This window comes from Heteronotia binoei, chromosome 13 (assembly GCF_032191835.1).
Source record: "Heteronotia binoei isolate CCM8104 ecotype False Entrance Well chromosome 13, APGP_CSIRO_Hbin_v1, whole genome shotgun sequence".
In the NCBI taxonomy this organism is placed as follows: Eukaryota; Metazoa; Chordata; class Lepidosauria; order Squamata; family Gekkonidae; genus Heteronotia; species Heteronotia binoei.
Genome location: NC_083235.1, coordinates 58,473,424 through 58,496,587, shown reverse-complemented (window position 1 = coordinate 58,496,587; position 23,164 = coordinate 58,473,424). Strand labels below are relative to the sequence as shown.

Below are 23,164 nucleotides of genomic sequence, written 5' to 3'. Positions count from 1 at the left end.
CAGTAATGTTCATATATCCTGGGTTTAATTGAGTAGCATATTCAATCATCTGCTTTCATACCCAGTTTTTGGTTTTTAAAACAGTGGGAGGGATGTTCTTGTTCAGTTTTATTCTTCCAGAGGCAAAGAAGGAGGGTTCAAGCTCTGGTACGATTTGCTAGTTTACTTGAACTAGGTTGGCTTGAACCATTTATAATGATAAATAGGCATCTTTTCTCCAGTCCTTGAAAGTAATAAAAAATATTCTGGTTTTATCTCTTAATCTTCATCATTAACAGTGAACCAGAAAATAAATGTTTTTGATTAACCTATGATTTTTTTCAAGCCATTGCTTGGCCGAATTTGAAGACTGAAGTAGCAGCAGTAGCTTTTCTCACTCAGATAGATGCAACTGGTTCTGCAACATTGGGAATTCACAAATTATACATCCCCTCCAGGTTTGGAGTTCATGAGTACATTGAATTCTTTTTAAAGAGGGGGGCAATGCACGTCTCTCCTTTAAGAAGTAGGAAATAAAGAAGAAACCCATCTGGAAAAGTCCATACCACTAGATGAGAGCTGTAGGAGAGATAATGTGTGCTCTCAAGCACAACAGCTGCAATCCATCAGCAGGCACCCAGCAATCAGGGTGTGAAGTGCAAATTCAGGTATTATGAGAAACACTCTCCGTGGTCTGTGCTATTTATTTCTGTGAGTTCCCAAAAGCCTTGTTGATGGCTCTTTACCCTTTTTTGTTTTTGCAACTATTGTGAACATAATGGCCATCATCTCAATCTCCCGTTGGGTGTGACACACCTCTGAAAGTAGAAGTTCTGCTACATTAGAAGCCTAGTTCTTTACACTTTCTTGCCCTTTGTCCCTACCTTCCTTCCCTAGCTAAAGTTTTCAAGAGGTGGTAAAGGAGGTTTATCTGTTGTTACTTTTAGGGAATTGCAGGAGCTGCTGCATTTATTTTCCTGCCGTTTGGTGATGTGTTTGTTTGTTTTTTAACTCATTGGACAAAAAGCTATTTCCCCCTCACCTCAGTATCTAAAGACAGTTTGCAGTTGAGAATCTGTTTATGGGAACAGTTTTTTACCCCTAAACATGTTTTGTTTTGTTTTTTCTTTCCTCACAGGTTAGAATTGTACTAAAGCATTATGCACATGTTGCAAATTTACATGTTCCATTTTCTCTAAGTCTTTTTATACACTGTTTATCAAAGACTTTTATGCTCTATTTATACAAAGCCAAATTCTGATAATTTGTCAGGTTGGTAATTTAATGAAATTTCCTTTCCGTCATAAAAGTAACCTCAAGCATTTTGCTTCCTCTTTGCCAGTTTGCCCCCCAAATGCCAATGCAGATGTTACTACATTAAAGAGAGAAGGAACTGCATATTATTTGTGAATAATAAGCAAAACCGATGTAAATGCCTTTTATTAGGGCCAACCAATATGACACAAAGCATTGTGCAAGCTTTCTAGCTCACCAGAACTGAGGGGTGGGGGTTGCATGGGCCAACATGGCTAGTTGCAACTTTTTTTCTTTATTAATTATGAGCCCCTTGTCAACAGGCATCAGGTAAGGATCGTTTGTAGTAGATGTGTACCTAAGTTGTCTAATAATACCGTAGCAGTACTCAAGAGTTATGGTTCCTTTGTACTTCCTTTGATTGTGAGGTTGTTCACACTTGTGAAAATTCATTTTATTACTAAGAAGTTGGCATTTGCTCCCTCTCAGTTTTTCAATTTTTTTGTTTTCTAGGCAACTGTCAATGCCCGCCCCCAGCGCATCCTTGATACCTCCTCCCTCACTCAGTCTGCCCCAGCCAGCCCTACCAACAAGGGCATGCACATACACCAAGTGGGGTAAGTTACGTACTTATACCTTAGTTTTTTATCATACACAAGTGACTTTGTGCCTGAGAGCTGGTGTGTGTGTGTGTTTGCATGAATATTGTTCTCATTTAGTCTTGGCTCTTATACTCCTATTTTGCTCATGGAAGAATGGGAGGGCAATTTTTCTGAGTCCTCTCCTCCCACTACAGCTCCCACATCCCTTCAACCCCCATGGTATACCTGGTGTCTTGTATGGGTGAACACAATTTGGAAGAGGAGTTTAGAAGATCATAGCAGGGGAGAGATGAGATAGGAAAGTTGCCTTTTGACTGTTACAGCTCTTTCAAACTATGTGTAGTTTTCAAGCCACGTCTCTGGAACAGTGAACTAGGAGATTTCACGTCAGAGTGGTTTCAGCCAAATCTCTCTCCTTATATAATGATCTGGTACAATCATCACTGCAAAGAATACTGCACTTCCTCAAAAGGGTTACTTTTTATTGTACACCAAGGGGGATTTGAACTCATTAGTCAAAAATAATGTATAACTCATTCGTAGAGCAACTTCATATCTTTTTTACAAGAGGTTAATCTTTATACTAGAAAAAATTTGTACCAAGTCCTGTAAAGTATGAAAGGTGTGGCAAGTGTCTTGTCTTATCTTATGTATGGATATTGGGAACCTGTCAGCTTCCCACTGCCTGTCCCCAAGCATTAAAAGGATCATTAAGCAACCTTTCTGTCATTGTGGAATTCAGACTTTGTCCTAACATGTAGAATAATCCGTGCATTGGGAAACAATGATTGTTCAAGTGGTTCTTGGAGCCTTGCTATGAAGGAAAGACAGTCTCTGCACAGACTTCATTTTTATTGAACAGTAGTCTTTCAAAGATAACTTGACATTCTGGTCGCTGATAAAAAGTCATGTGAAAAACGAATTGTGGCACCCACGTTTGTATTTGGTTGTAAAATATAGACAATATCTAGATTTTAGGTTAAAATTTCAGTTTCTTTGATGACGTTGAGGCAAGGGCCAAATGCTCCAACTTCAGGGAGCAATACCGCCCCCCCCCCCCCCCAAGCACAATTGCTGTATTCACAAGAATAAATAAGATTGCTAGAGCAACAGAGAGACATGAAGCCACTGTTAGTAAAGGCAGCCTGAACATTCCCAGTACTATGCTCACTCATATTTATTTCCCCTTTACCAGAGGATCACCACCAGCCACCAGCACAAGTAGCTCCAGTTTGACAAATGATGTGACAAAACAGCCTGTCAATCGGGACATCTCATCTGTAAGACCTGCAAATGTGGGCAGCATGGGGATGCAATATACTCCCCATTCCCACCAATTTCCCAGAACAAGGAAAATGTTTGACAAGGGCCCAGATCAGGTAAGATAACAATCCTCCCACAAGTCCTTACAAATTGCTGTTATCTCATTGCATTCTGATTCCTGCCTTACTCTTAAGACTTCTGGATGTGTGTAACTCAAAACAGCATTTCATACTTAGTCTGTGGAAAGAATCTGATTATGCTAATGCCACATAATAGTGTGCAGAGTTTCTGAACAGAATAAGAAGAAAATGTTAGTGCATGTGATATAGGAAGACACAAACCTGGTCAACGCGGAGTTGTAGGTGGTCAAAATGCACTGATGTTTTTACTAGGCACATCCTGTGCACTATAATATGCAAGGGCAAAATGTGGCCATTATGCATCTAGCTACCCTTCACCTCCCAATAAACCTGGATCAAGTCCTAATCTGTGCTGTCTTCTACTTTAGTATCTTTGTGTTGCAGTGACTGATTATATCATCTTGTAGTCCATGCAAAGCCAGCATCCGGAGGAAAAGGGCAAGATAAATGTTTGTACCTTAATATCATCTCTCTTTTCCTCAACAGACAGCAGATGATGCTGATGACACTGTGGGACATAAGAACTTCATGTCGGCCACAATGCAGACAGGGTTTTGTGACTGGAGTGCCAAGTATTTTGCCCAGCCAGTGATGAAGGTACAGTCTGTCTTTTTTCCATAAACCTTTTCTGAATCATAGAACTGGGCAAATATGCTACCCCTAAAAAGTGAATAATTCCCATATATATTTAGACAAAGTGTCTTCCCAATGGCCATTGCCCATTCATAGTTTCCTATTTCTCAATTATTTATTTTACTTTCTGCACTAGTGCTGAAAATGGTTATTTAAAAACAGCTATTTCTTTCCTTCCATGCAAATGAATGCAAATGAATAAGTGATGTATGGTTTATTCACAAAATATTTCCTAAGCAGATATCAGTTTGTGCTTCTAAGGACTAATGAGCCAATACTGAACCCATCTCAGATACTCTGGGCAGATCTGGCTTGACCCCACTATATCACTAGATCCCCTTCAATCATGAGAAACATGGGGATGGAGGGAGGGAGCGTGGAAGGGGGAGAGAAAGGGATTGAAAATAAAATAGCCAATATTATAATGCCTCAGTATAGATTTATGTTGTGGCCTCATTTGGAATACCGTGTGCAGTTCTGATCACTGTATCTCAAAAAGGACACTGCAGAGCTGGAAGAAGTACAAAAACGGGCAAGATGGTTAAGAGGTTTCTATGAAGGAAGCCTGAAGGGTTTGGGCTTTTTTAATTTAGAAAGGTTTAGAAAAGACACAAGTAAGGGGGACATGATAGAGATTTATAAAATTATGCATGGGATAGAGAGAGTTGAAAAAGATAATTTTTTCTCCCTCTCCTAAAATACTAGAAGACAAGGTCATTCAATGACGCTGATGGGCAGTAGATTCAGGATGGACAAAAGCGGGGCCTGTACTGTCTCCTGTTCTGCCAAAGAAAGCAAAGAGGAGAGTTCCTCAGTACAGTATTCCTCTCTCCTCAACCAGGAGCTCTAGCTCACAGTGGTGGTGGTCCTCTCCTAATACTCATCATAGAGAACATAATAATTTGCTGGATCCAGACTTGGAGGTCTCAGACCAGTCAGATGTCTTCTCAGCAAGAGAGGAGGGAAAACTCTCAGAGGAAAAAGAGCCACAAGTTATGCCATGCAGATTTATCTTTTTCCAAAATTGCTACCTAAGATTCTCCATATTCTCAAGATCCCACAGAGCAAAAAAGAACCAGAAGAGCCTGATCTAGCTAGACCAGCAGGCTCAGCTAAAGCTTTCCTGCACATGGAAACCACTTCTTTGGCCTTCCTTTCACATTGGTTTTTGATAGGGTTGTCAAGACAGAATGGCAGGCCCCTGCAAGGCCAAAAACCAATCACCAAATTATTTCCTGGCTCTATTCCAATGGCTCCAGAGGTGGTGGAACAGTTCAACCAATTGACAATGTTCCAGTGGCTGACCTGACCTTGGCAATAAGAGGACCAACCTGGCCCTCCACTTCAAGGCATCCTCATTCCACTAACTGTAAGCTAAAACCATCTTCTGATGTTTGGACTTCTGATCTCTCCTCAGTCAATAAAGACATCCTGAAGGAGTTAGGGATGACCTAAAGAAAATTACCCTGACAGCAGTAACCTTCACAGCAGGTGCATCTGTCAATGCTATCCAACTTTAAGCCAGAGCTATGGCTTCCAATGTCATTGTGCTGCAACTCCTGGCTCCAAGGCTCAGATGGCCAGCATCTCCTTCCAAGGACTCAACCTCTTTGAGAATGCCATCGGTAAATATCTAGTGGACGATAAAGGCAAGAAAAAGGCACTGTAGAACAGCAAGGGAGAGGTCAAGCCTAAGAAGAGGTTTCAGTCTTCTCAGGACTCCAAACCTAATTCCAACTTTAGGTCCTATAGGGCTAAAGGAAAACAGCAACATGCCAAAGCCTTAGCTGGTTCTTGCAAGCCTTCCTCCAGGACCAGACAAGGAGGAAAGAAACCTCCATCTGCCTGCTGCCAAGCACTCAGTGACCCCACAGTGACCTCAGGGGCTGCCTGCTACTCTTCATGCACATCTGGGAATACTCCAGCCAAGACCAGTGGGTGCTGGACACAGTCTCTGGTGCTACTCCCTGGAACTCAGATTTCTGCCTCCAGACAAATTAATTCAGTCACTATCTCAGTCCCTAGGTGATAAACCATATCCTCCATATAGAAGAAAGAGCCAGGACCAGAGGGTATCAGGGATCTACTCCATCCTTTTCTTGGTTCTCAAGAAAAACAGAGATGTGAGGGCAATTGTCTACCTAAAATGGTTGAACAAATGGGAACGTTTTGTATGGAGACCTTCAGATCAATAGTGGCAGCAATCAACAAAGGAGATTTCTTTCCTTTGCTCAACCAATCCTCCAAGCTCATCAATGCTTCCTAAGCTTTGCTTACACCAACCTCCATTTCCAGTACTAAACCCTCCCTATTGACCTAAAGTCAGTCCCTCAGGTATTTACCAAGTTCTGGTTTCTTTAGTTGCACTTCTGTGTACACAGGGAGCCTCAGTCTTCTCTCACTGGACAACATCCTCAACAGGTCCCTCCCCTTTCCCCTGGCATTGGTGGATGTGAACCAGACCATTTCCTTCCTTCAGACTCATGGTTTTGTGATCAGCTGGGAGAAGAACTGGCTTGTTCCAGCACATACATTTCCCTGGACATAATCCTCCTGTGCCAGGACCACCAACACAAGATTGGGTCACTAATACAGGAAGTGGTGCAGAAGTCCCTCTTGAGCTCCGGCAAGCCTCCTTGGAATACTTGTGTCTTGCCAAGATGTTATCCCATGGGCCACATCCCATGCACATCTTCTGCAGAGGATTCTGTTGCCTTTCTTGAAGGAGATTGTGCAACATTTTCAGCTTTCAGCTGATAGAGGATCCCTAGTGGTAGATTATCATTAGGATGGCTCCAGCAGGGATCGCTATTGAGGGAACCCCTACATTCTGCTTACAGAGTTCCAGTTCCAGTCTCATGAGTTGGGGGGCCCACTGTATGGATATGGTGGCTCGAGGATCATAGTCTCCAGCTTTTCCTCAGTCTCTGGGCCTTTCAAGAATTGCTGAAAATAAAGCATGTGGTGATCCACACAGACAACATGACAGCAGAAGCCTGCATTGATTCCTTAAGGGGGCACAAAATCAAAGTCTCTAAATTCATAGGTGACTTGACTCCCAAACTGGGTAGGAAATTGTCTGGCTTACATCAAGGTGATACATGTGGCCAGGATGTACAGTATGGCAGCTGACTGGTTAAGTTGAAGAAATTTAGATCAGTCAGAGTGGAAGTAGAACCCAAAGATGTATCTCATCATTTGCCAGAAGTTTGAAAGGTGAATCTGTTTGCATCATCCAGCAACTGCCAGATCCCCAGGTCCAAATATCCTCAAGCTCTGGGAATAGATGCTCAGAACTGCCAGTGGCAGCCCAACTCTTGCATGCCTTTCCTCCAGTACAACTTAATCAACACATGACAGCCTCCAGAAATAAGTTTATAAATAGAGTGTATAATAACCCCTGGCAAGTCTTTCATTCCTGGTGTGGGGAGAAGAATGTAGTTTCCCTTAAGGCCAAAGTGGGAGGATGTTTTTTGATTCCTTCAACTGGGACTTGATCAGTACTAGCACCCTTAACTGTCAGGTGGTGGGCATTCGTGCTGTAGTGGGAGGAAAAAAGGGGTGAGGTTTCTCCTCCCATCCTCATTCTTTGTGGGAGCATCTGTTCTGAACCCACCAGTAGTAGTCCAGATGTTATCTCTGGTTACCCCTGTGGAACTTAAACACTGTCCTCCTGGCTCTGGGGGTCTTCCATGAGTTCCAGGGTATCTGTGCCTACCCTAGGAAGATGGATCTGTGAGGCTTCATAGATCTTGTATACAAAGCCAAAGGGTTGGAAACTCCAGTTGGGGTAATGGCTCATTCTATAAGAAGGTATCCTACCTTAGCACCCTATATGGGCTTCCCTTCTCTGGAGAGGGTGTGCCGGGGAGTTGGCAAACACCTTTATTTGGCAATACTGTATTGATAGTTGACTTCAGTGGACAATTCTTTTAGAAGGAAAGCCTTCAACAATCTCTGACAGAATAATTAAAGGGCCCTATGTAGGGTTCATTGCTTTTGAACAACCCATGAGTTGTGACTGCCCCACCCTGGATCACTGGAGAATGGAAAGTCTGTTCAATTACCATGAAGTTCCCTTCTCAGAGGTCCTATGAAGGGGGACAGTCAATCTCACCCTATTGTCAGAAACTGGGGAGAACCTGGAATTAGAGATTAGTTTTTTTGCTGTGGTGATAACAATGATGGTTGCCCCTATGTTTATTTTGTCATTGTGTTAACAGCAATATGAGAAACTATGAAGGAGTTAGGGTTTGTGGTACTCATAATTAGAGAATTTGGTCATTAAAATATGAAACCCTGAGGGCTAAATAAAAAAACAAATCTGGCTCCTAAATTTTGGATCTGGCACCTAGAGCCAAAGAAAATTTGTCAAGGTCTGCCATGGCTAATATACTCAATACATTGTACACTGCACTAGCTACTATACTCCAACATACACTTGACAAGGTGCTGTAGCTAGTCCTGGTTTCCTGAAGAATCAGTTAATTGTTTGACCTGTATTGATGCATATGTTTGCTTCACTTGCTTGAAATGGGGGTAAGCATCTTAGCTGCTTAAGTATCCTTAAAAATAGTTTGAGTCCAGTGGCACCTTAAAAACATAGTATTTGAAGAGGCCCCTAGATCTGTAGATGGAAGAACTGTTTAATCAATTGATCCCATTGTGTCTAGACGAGGCCTGTAACTTGAATATTTGGGCAGACTGTGTAACATTGAGGACACTTTTATGTAAACCTCTTAGTCCATAGTTATGCTTACTGATGAGGATTGAGCAGCTATGTGGACAAATTCTGAAAGGAGAATAAGCTCACAATAAAAAGTCCAAATATTGTCTTTGCAGTATACCGTCTTTGAATTTATAAAATGTGGGTTCAGACCCTTGGCTCACCATCTTTCAGCCCAGCAACTTTCCTCACGGAGAAATGAATGAGATATGGTACATATGCTAGACAATGCTGCATAAATTATGAATAATAACAATACCCAAGCCATCACAGTGGTTCAAGGAAGGGCAATTTCTAAGCAGCTGGCTGCATATTTTGTGTAGGCAGCTGTGTTTTCCATATCTTCATTTGCTAATTACTATAGAGGTTTGTATAGAAAGAGAATTTGCTGCTGCCTCCCTCTCATCACACTCTTATTTATCTCCATAGTGAAGAGACTGTGCTGAATTCAAAATATTGATATTGTGCCTGATGTTGTGAGCAGGCTAATGCTGTATCTAGCTATTATAGAATGTGGTTAATCTTCATTATGCTTTATATGCATTAATACCTCTTCAGACACAAGGAGAATGAAGCGGGAAGGCTGGAGAAAAGGGAATTGGAGAACTGAGATTTGAGCACATGGGGAATATGGCCAGAAACACCTTTTGCTGTCCTTGGCTTGGAGCACAAATAAAAAGAACACAATCCTCCAGTACGGCACATTATTTTAGATTGCCTACTATGAAAAGCAGTGCCATATGTTTTTGTTATGCTCCACAATAGTTAGAAAACAATATTTCTCTGAGTCAAACTGCACTTAAGCTTCCTGGGAGATTTGCAGTGATCAAGTATTCTGCCTGTCTCCTATCTCAACCGACAATTAGGTTTCTAGATGTGTTGATACTTTAATGATGTTGAAACATATTGTTCCTGAAGTGAAGGCCGTTTAATTCAAGAAGGTCAGCAGATCATATCCTTTGCTAGAATTTCGACTTGAATTGGCTTGACTGAGATAATTTTTGGAGTTTCCATTTGTTTCAAGCTGCTTCTGTGCAATTTGAATTGGAAGTGGAAGTAACACTCTGTAGCCTCTTTTTAAAACATCAAAGATATCACAAGTACCCTTTGCATCCCCAGTAGTGTCAAACTTTCTGCAAGGACAAAACTAAAGAGATATGAGGGATAATCCCATGGATGAAACCAGGCAATTGAAATTTGAACTGTAAGAAACCATGAAAAGGACTCTGGATTAAGCGGAAGGAACAAATAATGCTTCCAGTTATTGAAGTGATGAGCTGTCAAATGGCAACCCTCTGTGCTGTGTTTATATATAAATGTCTGTGTTTTAAATCATCTGTGAATGCTTCCTGGTCATATACTTTGCTACTGTCCTTTGGCTGGCGACGGAGCAGGAATCAATCTTTCTGTATGCGCATTGCAATAGGTTTCTTTCATGCTGGCCAATGTAAAATGGTTAAAAATTTCTTGCAATGAATTTGGGATAAAATAGGCTGTAAGAAGAAAACTAGACAGATGGCATAAGTGGGCATGTGTTCAAAAAGAAGAGTTTGAATTATGGCAATGTACTGTATCTTGTAAAATAACAAAAACTCACTGCCGGTGCTTTTGTATTGAACTACTCAATATCACATACTGATTCACATAGTAGTCAGACCCTTTTATCAATCTGGAAGCCACTGCAGCTTGTTTCTTGGTCCTGTGAGAAGAATACTTGACATGGCCTCTTCCAGTGCCAGGACTCAAGGATCTGTCTTGGGATCTATTTTGTTGAACATCTTTATAAATGATTTGGATGAAGGAAAAGAGGGCATGCTTATTAAATTTGCCAATGATATTAAATCGGGAGGGGTTGCAAATACAGTAGAAGACAGAAACAGGATACAGGATGATCTTGATAGCTGGAAAACTGGGCTAACAAACAAAATGAATTTTAACATGGATAAAATGCAGGGCTTTTTTGAGCAGAAACACATGGGAACACAGTTCTGGCTGGCTTGGTGTCAGGGGGTGTGGCCTAATATGCAAATAAGTTCCTGCTGGGCTTTTTCTTAAAAAAACCTGGATAAATGTAAAATTCTGCATTTAGGTAGGAAAAATCAAATGCATAATTATAGGATAGGGGAGACTTGTCTTGGCAGTAGTCTGTGTGAAAAGGATCTAGGGGGTCTTAGTGGACCATATGCTGAACGTGAGTCAGCAATGTGATGTGGTGGCTAAAAAGGCAAATTCAATTTTGGGCTGTATCAACAGAAGTACAGTGTCCAGATCACGTGAAGTGATAGTACTCTGCTCTTGTTAGACTTCATCTGGAGTATTGTGTTCAGTTTTGGGCACTACAATTTAGGAAGGTTAGAGACAAACTGGAATGTGTTCAGAGGAGTGCCACTAAAATGGTGAGGGGCTTGAGACCGTCCTATGAGGAAAGGTTGAAGGAGGTGGGTATGTTTAGCCTGGAGAGGAGACAATTGAGAGGTGATATGATCACCATCTTTAAGTACTTGAAGGGCAGTCATATAGAGGATGGTATAGAGTTGTTTTCTATTTCCCCAGAAGGTTGGACCGGAATGAACAGGTTGAAATTAAATCAGAAGAGTTTCCAGCTCAACATTAGGAAGAACTTCCTGACAGAGCAGTTCCTCAGTGGAACAGGCTTCCTCGGGAAGTGGTGGACTCTCCTTCCTTGGAGGCTTTTAAACAGAGGCTAGATGGCTATCTGACAGTAATGCTCTTTCTGTGAATTAGGCAGATCATGAGAGGGATAGCAGGAAGGATTGCATCAGTGCTTAGTTCTCATGGCCTTTTCTTACATGCCCAGGGAAATGCTGATTGCCGCTTTGGGGCCGGTCAGCAATTTTTCTCCAGTTTGGCAGGGGTTCCTGGAGGTTTTTGTCATCTCTTGACAGGGATCAGGGGTTACTGGGGGAGTGAGGGGGGCAAAGGTATTTCTGAAGTTTCTGCACTGTGCAGGGGGTTGGACTAGATGACCCTAGAGGTCCCTTCCAACTCTATGATTCTATGATTGACCCAGCTCTGAGGAGGAGCAAGCTTTTGGCAATCCTGGTGCTGGAAATATTTATGGTGCTGGTCCTCTTGCTTGATGCTACATGGGATCTACTCTGATGGGAGCCATTCCTCTGCACAGATCTCAACATGTTGTGCTTTTGAAGTTTTTATGTAAGATAATTGAATGATGCACCCAATATTATAATAAGCCTGTTTGGGATAGAAATGCAAAGGAAGAAATAAATAATGCACAAATAAGTGAATAAATAATGTGCAAATGTGGTGAACAGATATTTGCCTGGAGACCAGGAATGGCTGATGACAAACCCACCATGTAACCAGTGAAACAGCTCTTAGCGGATGCACATACCAAAACCCTGTTGTATCTTTTTACATTGTCTCTCCTTGAACAGCACCAGAGAAGAGCAGCAGCTCCAGTGTTTTTTTTAATTACAATTCATAGCAGTCTCGAAACATGGTAGCAAAAAGCAGTCAAATATTTTGCTTTGATCATGCACCCCACTGAATGGTGAACAGCACCATTCAATACCAAAACCTAGTTCTAAGGATCCTCTGAAAATTTCTACCACTTGTGTCTCATGTACATAGCATTATTTTTGTAGAAAAAACCCATAAGTATCTCATTTGCATATTGGGCCACACCCCTAATGTCATAATTGTTTCACACAGGGCTTTTTTGTGGGAAAAGCCCAGCAGGAACTCATTTGTATATTAGGCCACACCCCCTGGGCCAAGCCAGCCGGAACTGTGTTCCTGTGCATTCCTGCTAAAAAAAAAGCCCTATATGCTAGTTAAAAGCATGCAATTTTGTCATTCTTGCTACTTGAGCCACTCAAGGAAAAGGACTAAGGTTTACCTTCCATTGGCTGGTATAACAATGCTGTTGCCAAGTGAATCAAGTGGATATTGATGACATCACTGGTTGAAGACTTGGTTTCCTGGAGCAGTTAAGATACTGAACAGCCATTATTGTTATTCCATAGAGCAATTGTTTTTTGTTATGCAAAGATTAAAACAAAGCTGTGTACTAATTGGTTACATGGAGTAAGTTTTTTATACTAGCACATATATTGCAGACAGGTTTGCAAATTGTGGTACTTTAAAAATACTTGAATCACAAGGGAATCCCCTAAGTAGCAAAACAGTTGGTACTTCATCCACTACAGCACAAATGTAATTAATTTTCTCTTGATACCCATAGTTATGCAACCAGCAAAACATTTGGAAATATTACTGATTTGATAGGCATCTTGTAATGTTCAAGTTGTGGGTCTCACTACAAATGTTTGCTTTGACTAAGTTCAGTTTTATGTGCTTTTTTGAAAATCCAGAAAACAGTAGGTAATTTTTTTTTAAAGTGGGTAATATGTTAACTCCCAATGGTTTATTAAAAGCATTTGTCTAATTTCTAAGAACAGCTCTTCACCAGGGTGGTGCCTTATTAATCTAATAAATCACTGTAGACAACCAATCAGAATGCATCTTTTTATGCACAAGTGGTTGCTGGGGGTTGTTTTTAGGGGGGTTAGTACTTCAGGCCCTTAAAAATTTAGGGGTTTAATATTATTTGCAGCATTACCATAATTAATTGTTATTGGACTGAGATTACAAGACAACATCCTAGAGATTTGTCCATTGTGGGAGTCTGGGAGGGCCTTAAGATGATTACCATGATGCCCATTTTGCCATAAGACGATGGGCCATGTTCTTAGGTATTCTCCTCCGCAACCTGCACTAGAAACTGAGAATTCCTCATCAGTCTTCCATGCAGTCCCACATAGGGATTGCACATGCTCAGGCCTGCCATTGGATAGGTCTTTACAGCTAAGAGCCTCTAGGGGGTGCTGCAAGCCAGAACCAAGTCTTTTCCCACCCATAGACACATGGTCCTCTGCAGCAGCACCCTCTCTACCCTCAGATCTTCTTTTGCTCCTGAAGGAGTTGGTCATTGCATTAGAGTCTCCTGCTATTGTTGGGGGATTTTGCTGAGATTGTGAAGCTGTTTTGCTCTCTGAAACATCATCACAGCTCAGAAGGCACTACTTAAGAAATGCTCCTGATGCAGAGTTCAGTCTGGTGGAAGGGCATAATGTCACCACATGTAAGGTCTGCCAGTGCTTCACTTCAAAGGTTTGGGGTGATAGAGCTTCAAAACTTAAGCCCTTAAAACCTCAGAGCTCCCGACTAAGTCAGTTTAGGAAAAACTTCCTAACTCCACATCACTGGAATCAACGCACACGGCTCCACTGCCCAGATCTCAGTAACACTCTCCTCGAGTCCATCAAGCTTCATCTGAACCTCTAGCTAAAAAACTAAGGGCGAAACAAAACAGAAGTGTAAATTGTTTCCTCTTTCCAGCACCCCCATCCGTACTCCAGAACTGTTGCCAGCCTTGCAAGTTACATCCATGATAAATAGTTTAAAAATTAACTTTACAATAAATAATAATAATAATAATAATAATAATAATAATAATAATAATAATAATAATAAAATAAACAATATTGGCATATAGGAAAAAATGATTTACAGGTGATAACAGGAAGGAGGAACATGTGAGAGGGGAGTGGAAACCACAGGGATCAGGGTTGGTGATCTTCCAACCGTCAGTATCCCCAATCATATGCCCAATGGAACATCTCTGTCTTGCAGGCCCTGCAAAATTGTTTCAGGTCCTGCAGGGCCCAGGTCTCACTGAACAGAGTTCCACCAGGTTGGGTCCATGGCTGTGGATAACCGGATGGATCTTCTTCATGGTCTCTGTGCATCACTCCTATAGGATATAGCGTGCCTGCATCAATCCCAATTTGTAACTTCAAAGCCTAGATAGAAAGGATTTTCGTGCCATGTGCAGGGGCTCCAGCACGCATGCTTACTGGGCTAGGCACAAGGATACTGCCAGTACCTTTGTGACCACCATGTGGATAGGATCTTCTTCCTCAAGCTCATCAGTACTTACTTCAGCTCACCTAATTTTGTTGACTTTTTACCAATGTTCTTCTAAGGACACTTGCCTATTCACCCTCCAAATGCCTGAGGAGAGACTGGTAGTTAGTGACTTACTTTTTAGCAATCTTCCACCCCCCTCAGAGGGTCCAGGGCTTTGCTCTTTTCCCCTCCACTCTGCTTTCTCCACCATCACATGGACAGACTTTGGGGGTGCTTCAAAAGGTGCACCAAGTGCAGTAATAAAATTTCTCTGCCTGATGGCCACGCACTCTGCCTTCTTTGCCTTGGGAAATCCCACCGCCCAGAGACTTATGCACACTGTACTATATTCTCCAAGCAAACCTGCAAAAACAGGGTAGCTCAACTCCACACAGCTCTTTTAGAGGCAGCCTTAGCCACACCCAAAATGGCTTCCTTATAGGATGACTCGGGACATGCCTTGACATTGACTCCTTCTATGTCGATTTTTGCCCCTGCAATCCTAGCTTAGTCCGACACTGAATGTTGGTGCAGAAATACCTGGCCCCGGCATTCAATTCGGACACCTACACTCCTGCTAAGAAATGCAGGGAGGGTAAAGAGAACAAACATAATAAGGAGAAGCAGCACAAGACGGACTCCAAAAAACCCAAGAGCCTTTGTCACTGATCTGAAAAACCACTCTTGCCTTGTCACATTCCAGAACCACCGGTTCCATGGGATCGATGCCAGTGGCAGTATACCTGTGGGGCATATCCCATGCCCTCAAACTTCCCTTGGCTCCAATGCCCTCCACCGGACTGGGACACTCATTTGATGGTCTCTTACCACTCTCAACATCAAGACTGCAGTTCAACACTGGAACCTCCAGCTCCAAAACCTTCATCAACCATCTCACAAAACAAGTTTTGACTCGGAAACCCCACACACAGCCTACAAGACCAAAGACTCCACCACCAACCTGACCCGCTTCAATACCAACTGATGAGGAAGCTCTGTCAAAATGGTCTAAATTCCTTCAATACCTGGATTCTGCAAATAGTTCACCATCACGCTTTGACCTGACGACTGTGTTTGATTTCTTGTTATCTCCCTCCGGGTCTATTTGGCTGCAGTATCAACCTCTAATTTGCCAATTGATGATTTTTCTGTCTCTACACACCCCTCTACCAAAAAGTTTCTAAAAGGTCTTTTATGACTGTTTCCTCTGGCAAGACAGCCCACACCAATATGGGACCTGTGCTGGTCCTACACCAACTCCACTAGAGCGCTTGCAGCCTCTAAGCTTTCCTCAAAGGAGTTCATCTACATGAGATCGCAGAGCCACCACTTGAGAAATGCCTCACATGTTTGTGAAGCATTATGCTCTGGATATTCATCATACTCAGAGGATCTCAGTAGGCCGAGCAGTGTTGCAAGCAGTGTGTACCTGAGTCCCTACAGCACCCTCCTCTAGGTAGGCCTCTGTTGCTTTACTTGCCATTCTCCCATAGATGTGATGCACAGAGACCACAAAGAAGATAAACAGATTTTTACCTGTAACTGATGATCTTCGGCTGGTCATCTGTGCATTCACACCACCTGCCCTCCTTCCCCACTGCTGTAGGTCCTCCTCTAGGGGGCTTTCAGCAGTCAGAAGGAACTGGTGGGACCCTTGCATTCAGCCCAGTGAGCATGTGCGGTGGAGCCCTGCACACAACACTGGGAAGGGTGCAAAAATCCTTTCTATCTAGGCTTTGAAGTTACCAGTCGAGATCAGCATGGTGCACCATAGGTGTGAATGCACGCTCAAAGATCATCAGTTACAGGTGGGCAACCTGTTTTCCTCAGGCCAGGAATCACCAGCCAATTGTCATTGGCTAAGTGTAATGCTCTTTAAGGGACATACCAGAAGAGGCAGTCCTGCAGATATAGTGGTCCCAGACCATTTAGGGCTTTAAAGGTCAACACCCAAACCTTAACCTGATTCAGTACTCAATTTGGAGCCAGTGCAGCTGGCAGAGCACCTGTTGAATATGTACTCTCAATAGTGTACCCATGAGACCCTGGTATTCTGGACCAATTGCATTTTCCAGATCAGCCTTAAGGGTAGCCCTGCATAGAGCAAGTTACAGTAATTCAACCTGGAGGTGACCATTGCGTGGAACTCTTGGTGAGACAGGTAGGGTGCCACTCACCACAGTCTCCAATCTCACAGACAGTGTAGCTGGGGTGGTATCTAGTTGGCCACTTATCAACAGGTATAGGTGTCATCAGCCCAAAATTCCATGCCAGCTAGGCAAGGGGGGTGTAGATGTTAAACAACAATGGGGAAAGGATTGCCCCTGAGGGACCTCACATTTTAGTGGGTGCTATTGTGGATATTGTCCCCTCAGGTGCTACCTTTTGTCCCTAATCTTGGAGAAATGAGACCAGCCATTTGAAGACTGTCCCACACACTCCTATGTCAGCTGATATTTTGGTCATACCCATTACCAGGAAAACAAGAACTGGCTACCATTATATGTGTTTTGGTGTGTTTGAGACTGGATTACTGCCATGTTCTTTATGTGGACAACAAATAACAAACAAAAATGTGAACAAATAAATGAAGCAATTATAACTAGAGCTAGTTTGGTGTAGTGGTTAATTGCGCTGACTCTTATCAGGGAGAACCGTGTTTGATTCCCCATTCCTCCACTTGCACCTGCTGGAATGGCCTTGGGTCAACCATAGCTCTCGTAGGAGCCTTGATTGGGCAGCTGCTGTAAGACCTCTCTCAGCCCCACCTACCTCACAGGGTGTCTGTTGTTGGGAAGGGGGGGAAGGTAAAGGAGACTGTGACTGCTCTGAGACTCTGCGATTCAGAGTATAGGGTGAGATATAAATCCAATATCTTCTTATTCTTATTCTTCTATTATGAAGTAGAAATCAAGTCTAAGTTTACAATAATGATATAAGTCACAACAAACATATAGGCTCACACATATTCCAAAGATACTAGAAGCACAGTTGTTGCAAGAAAAATACAGTAGGAAAGTCCTTCCACACACAGTTAAAATTCAATATCTGTAGGAGAAATTTATCTGGAAAAGTTCATAGGAAGTTAAGGATGACTCCTCAATCATCAACATCAGCTGGACTGGCAATCAATATAAAGCCTGTTTCGAGTAGAACTCTTTTTCAAAAGTTGACATATCTTCTTTAATTTTGACCAGTTCTTGCACATCAGAAGAGCTAACAAACATTAGCATGCAGTCTGCCTCTAGAAGTCACAGCAAGCACTAATATAATTTACAACTGGGCATGGCGTACTTATGTTCTTTACTATCAATAAGGTCCATCTGTTGCAAAGGAAAATACAGTAGGCTCAAGAAAGGCTCTAGGCTAGTGCCCCACCCCACCCTTGCTATCTTCCCACCTTCCTAAGTGAAGGCATTCACTCCCCCCCCCACAAGGAGAGCTGAAGTCTGTCATCTGGAGAGCAGTTTTTATTCTGAGAAATCGCCAACCCTCATCTAGAGATTTGCAACAATGGTTCCCTGGGATAAAATGGCTGATTTGGAGGGTGAAGTCTATGGCACTGTACCTGTCTGAGGTCCCACCCCTTCTTAAACTCACCCTGTCAAGGCTCCACCCCTCAAATATCCAGGAATTTCCCAACCTGGACATGGGGGGCTGCTGCTGAATAGGAGCAAGCAGCCAGGCCTAGTTAAGTCATACCAGCCATGTGGCATCAAGTCACCCAGCAGGCTGCCAGGGCTAGGGTAGCCAACCTCCAGGTGGATCCTGAAGATCTCCTGGGATCATAACTGAACTCCAGACAACAGCTCCCTCCATCCTGGAGGAAATAACTGCTTTGGAGGGTGGACTGTATGCCACTGTATTCAGCTGAGGACTCTCACTTTACTGACAAGTTGGTTACCTAGCAACAGCCTCTGGAGGAAGAGAGGGAGTGACAGGAAAGAGGCGGTAGCCATGGCCTCTGAGGAAATGCTTACAGCAGGGTCAGGCCTTGCCACCTAGTCACATTACAATGGTGGCTCCCTGGCTATTTCTGTGGCCTTTGGAGGCTGTGACTGCTGGGAGGCCATCTGTGTGGGTTGTTGATGGGGCAGCAGAGGTCTGTTGCCAGATATGCTTTTTGTGAGCCCAGTTGACATAGAGGACACAGAAAAGTTGGAGATGTGTCTGTCTCTGAGTCAAGACTGTTTTGTTGTTTATTCAACATTTCTTGGACCTGCTGTTGGCGGGGGCAGGGGAGTCAGCCAGTGGGAGGCCAGAGAGGCTGAGTAAGCCACGATGGGCCAATTATTTGTCGAGTGCATGGAATGCATCCATAAGCCAATGGGAGAGTTCCATTCAGCCACCACCATAGGGGAATTATATATATAGATAGATGTGGGCCTGTCCTTGAAGATGATCAGAAACTTCATGCAGTATAAAGTGCTGTTGCCAACTATGAAACATCTGCATTGTCTTCCAGTTTTAAAATTTTGGTTTTAACCTTTACAGTTATAAACAGTGTATCTCTCAACCGAGTATCACCTTCCTTATGTTTAAGAAACAAAGTTTGGGGGGGGGGGGTTTCCATTTGCAGCTGTAGAATTGTCTTCCTTATTCTTTCTAGGATGTATGAAATCTTTGTTTCATTCTCATGAAGGTTTTTTTCTTTTTCATCTATTGTGCTTCTGCTGTTTAGGTTGCATTGTTATTTTAAGCTGTCAGCTTTTATTCTAGATCTGAATTTAATTTTTATAAATTGATTTGTGAATCTTCTTTGAAAAGCAGTATACAACTTTTTAACATAAATACAGGCTACCTATCATTTGGGGGAATTTGGGTCTATATTCTTTGAAAAGGAGGACATTCCATAAATGCTGAAGTAAATAGCTTAAAATGTTTCATTTATTCCCAGGCATAGAAGCTGAAAGCATTAAGCTATAACTGCTAAATGCTCAGACACCAAGGAGTTACAATGAAAAGTTTACATGTACAACCTTTCTGCTATCACCTGTTGTAGATAGTAATTATGCAGATACAAGCTTTCCTGTCTCCCCTCTCCAAAAAAGGAAGAGGGTATAAATGTGGTTTATATCATTCTAAAGTGCATACGTGCAGTATTTAGGAGCCACTTTTTCATATTTTTCCTGCAAGATTTATCCCATTACCTTCAGTTAAAAAAAAATACACAGAGAAGTCACTGAGTCAACAAAGCTACTGCCTTATAATATGGTGTTTCTGCCCCTATCCACTACCCTCTATCACGCATACCAAGGGACCAGTGACACTTTGCCTTGGCCAGACCTTTCTAAAATGTAATTGGGTATTGTCTGCCTGCCTGCATTCATGTTTTCTCTATGTAAAAAGCTAATGTGATTTTACAGACAAATACTCAGCTTGGCCTTCATTAGCATGAGAAATGGAAATATAAGCATAAGGTGGCAATAAGTTCTTAGCCTACTGCTGGCTCTGGAAAGACACTCCTGGCTTCGCTCAGCAGCAGGTGCGACATTATCTGAAGGCTGTTATTGGCTGGGGGAGGAAAATGAAGAATGCTTTTGTCTCTGGCTTGGCTTTTGAATCTCCTGGTTTTCCTTCTTCCCCTTAGTAGCGCTGCAGTTTGATCACTTCTGCTTTAACATGCTGGGACACAGGGGGAGGAGAAAAGAGAGGGGTTCTTTCATAGGGAAAGGGTAAGGCATGGAGGTATGGCACTTGTTCCACTGCATATACTGGTTTTTCTGATCTACTTGAAGCAACAAAAGTGAACGACATCAAATAAATTGTTTAGTAGAAATAAGCCATCATTCCTGAGGACACTGTTGCAGTAGTGGGAAAAAGCACCCCTAAATTAGAATTTGGGCATCATCTGGTAGAAATCCCATTAGGCATCTGTGTAATATATTTTTGTCCTTCCACACCCCTCCTGACTCCTGCAGTGTCCTTGAGAACTCTCTACTGCCACCTTCCACCCAGTTGGACATTTTGGTAATACGCAGAACAGTAGGCTGTGTTCTTCAGGGAGCTCTGCATCAAATACAGCAAAAATAACCTAATGCTTCATTAAGCAATAATTTGTGCTTTTGAAAGAAAGCTGCATTATATTGCTTGTAATGAAGTTCATCTAGGCAGGCTTGACATTCTTACAATCTGCATTGTTTGTGGGATTTATGCTGAACAGGCTCTTTCCCACAAATGCCACTCTTGGTGCATTCCAGAATAAAGAAAACTGATTCGCTCTTGCTTCCTTCTGAGCATTTCAACCACCTGGATAGAACAGGTTGAAATGAGAACTAAATGTCAATAAGAGACACAGATGTTTCCTGGCCCTTATGCAAAGGCTCTGCTAACAAATATTTAACAGCAGGCAAAGTTGAGGCTCAGTAATGAATAAATGGAAAATGGTTGCAAGTGCCTAATTTTTGCTACGGCTTGTTCTGGTTCCTTTTCTTAAAAAAAAAAAATTCTCCTCCTCTGCAAAAACTGGTGAGATTATAAATCACTGGTGTGGTTTCAGGTATCAGACTTTGATTTATTGAATATCAGATCACATTTTATTGCAGAAGAGAGGACTGCATTATGGATGCTTGTTAAAGTCGTTAATTTATCCTGCATGAATGCTGATCTAGTCTCAGATTTTGCCCTCCCCCTCTGCTCAAATTTCTGAAAATGCATTGAATAAAACTATAATCTTTGAATTGCATTGGAGAAATGCAGCCATACTGTGTTCCCCCCTCCCCACCATGTGAGAGTAAATTTGATCTGTTACATGTAATTCAAGCAGAATATGAATGAAAAATATTTGAAGGTGAGAAAAAATAGGGAGCAAAAAATGGGGGCGGGGAGCAGAACAGTCTAGCCTCAAAATCCCATGTGTGCATCTCAACATCTCAGTGGCTGAAGCTCAGCTGAACTGATAGAGGATTTAACCCCTTAGGAAACTACCGCAGCCCTGTAAGCCACGTGAGAGCTATTTACAACATTATTTATTGCTTCAAGGATCCATCCTCTGCCCTTATTTCCACAATCTCTCACTGACTGTTTCCATCTCAATATGAATAAAAAGGAGTAGAAATTCATTGGCTCTCCCATGGCACTCCTCAGTGTGAGACTTTGGAATTGTAATTGGTTTCTGTCTGAGTAGATGCCAAGAAGTGTTAGAAATCTGTAGTGTGTCACGATCCTAATCATGTAATGGTATTACATATACGCATGTACTTCTGGAAGAATCACACAGAAAATAATAAACTTGGCTCTTATTTACTACAGACAGAGTCCCTTGAATTAGAAAGAAAAAAAATGAGGAGACATAAAAGAGAGGGGCACCTAAGGATGGTTGTACCTGTTCAGAAAATGGATCTGTTCCTTGTTCCAACTAGCATTGCCAAGTGAAGGCAGGGAAGCCCCCGGTTTGGAGACCCTCCCCCCGCTTCAGGGTCATCAGAAAGCAGGAGGAGGGGAGGGATATGTCTGCTGGGAACTCTGTTATTCCCTATGGAGACTTATTCCCATAGGAAATAATGGAAATGGAAATGAGGTCGAGGCACCAATTTTCAGCATTGCATCCAGTGCCTCTTCACAAAATACTCATCAAGTTTCAAAAAGATTGGACCAGGGGGTCCAATTCTGTGAGCCTCAAAAGAAGGTGCCCCTATCCTTCATCACCTATGGAAGGAAGGCATTTAAAAGGTGTGTGGTCCCTTTAAATGTGATGGCCAGAACTCCCTTTGGAGTTCAGTTATACTTGTCACACCCTTGCTCATGGCTCCACCCCAATGTCTCCTGGCTCCATCCCCAAAGTCCCCAGATATTTTTTGAATTGGACTTGGCAACCCTAGTTCCAACACTTCAGTTCCTCTGAAGAAAATTATTGCTTTGGAGAGGACTCTGGCAATGTACCCCAGTGAAGTTGCTGTCCTCACTAGGTTCCATCCCTAAATCTCCAGAGTTTCCCAACCTGGATCTGTCAATTCTAACCCCATCCCCCACCAGTCACGGGGGGGGGGGGACCTAGCAGCTCTATTACTAGCAACTTTTGCTAAATCTATGCTCAATTAATGTATTCAGTCCCCTTTAAAGCCACCTAAACCCACAGTTATTGACACATTTTGTAGCAGTGAATTCCATACATTACTTATGCTCTGTGTGAGGTATTTTCTACGAAACATAGGAGGTAAAAAAAAAAATCTTTGGCCAGTTTCTTCATGCTCCTTATAATTTTATAAGCCTTTATCACGTTTTACCCCTCCCCACCTTTAGTTGTCTGTTTCTAAACTAAACTTCAAAGGTTTTAACCTTTTCTCAAACGGAAGGAAGGATTTGTCTGAATCACAGACTGGGGGACATGCTGCTATGTGTGATTTGTGTGGTTTGTTCCCACGCAACATAGAATGTCTCTTGACCTCTCATTGGTTGCTTCCTCACAGAGGTTTCCTCTGCTTTGCTTGCCAAATTGAAGCACTTGTTTCTTTTTGGGGGGTGAGAGGGAGGAGTGCATCCACATGATAATGCAATCTAATAATCCTCCACCAATCCTTTCTTTGTCCTTGATATGCTCTTTCCCAAACCTGCTTTTCTCTGATCTTTCTAAGAAAAGTGCAATCAAAGCACATTATAAAGTGGTCTGGAGG

The 23,164-nt window shown here is 42.5% G+C and overlaps 1 protein-coding gene across 3 annotated transcripts in view; it reads left to right on the top strand.

Moving 5' to 3' along the window:
* The window catches only part of RPTOR (regulatory associated protein of MTOR complex 1), a 538,471-nt gene that overhangs the window by 444,544 nt on the left and 70,763 nt on the right, over positions 1–23,164 (top strand). For all 3 annotated transcript variants that reach the window (XM_060251925.1, XM_060251924.1, XM_060251923.1), the window contains 3 exons: positions 1,747–1,850; positions 3,031–3,214; positions 3,725–3,835. In XM_060251925.1, the coding sequence (XP_060107908.1) occupies positions 1,747–1,850; positions 3,031–3,214; positions 3,725–3,835 (399 nt within the window). The remainder of the gene's footprint in view (positions 1–1,746; positions 1,851–3,030; positions 3,215–3,724; positions 3,836–23,164) is intronic.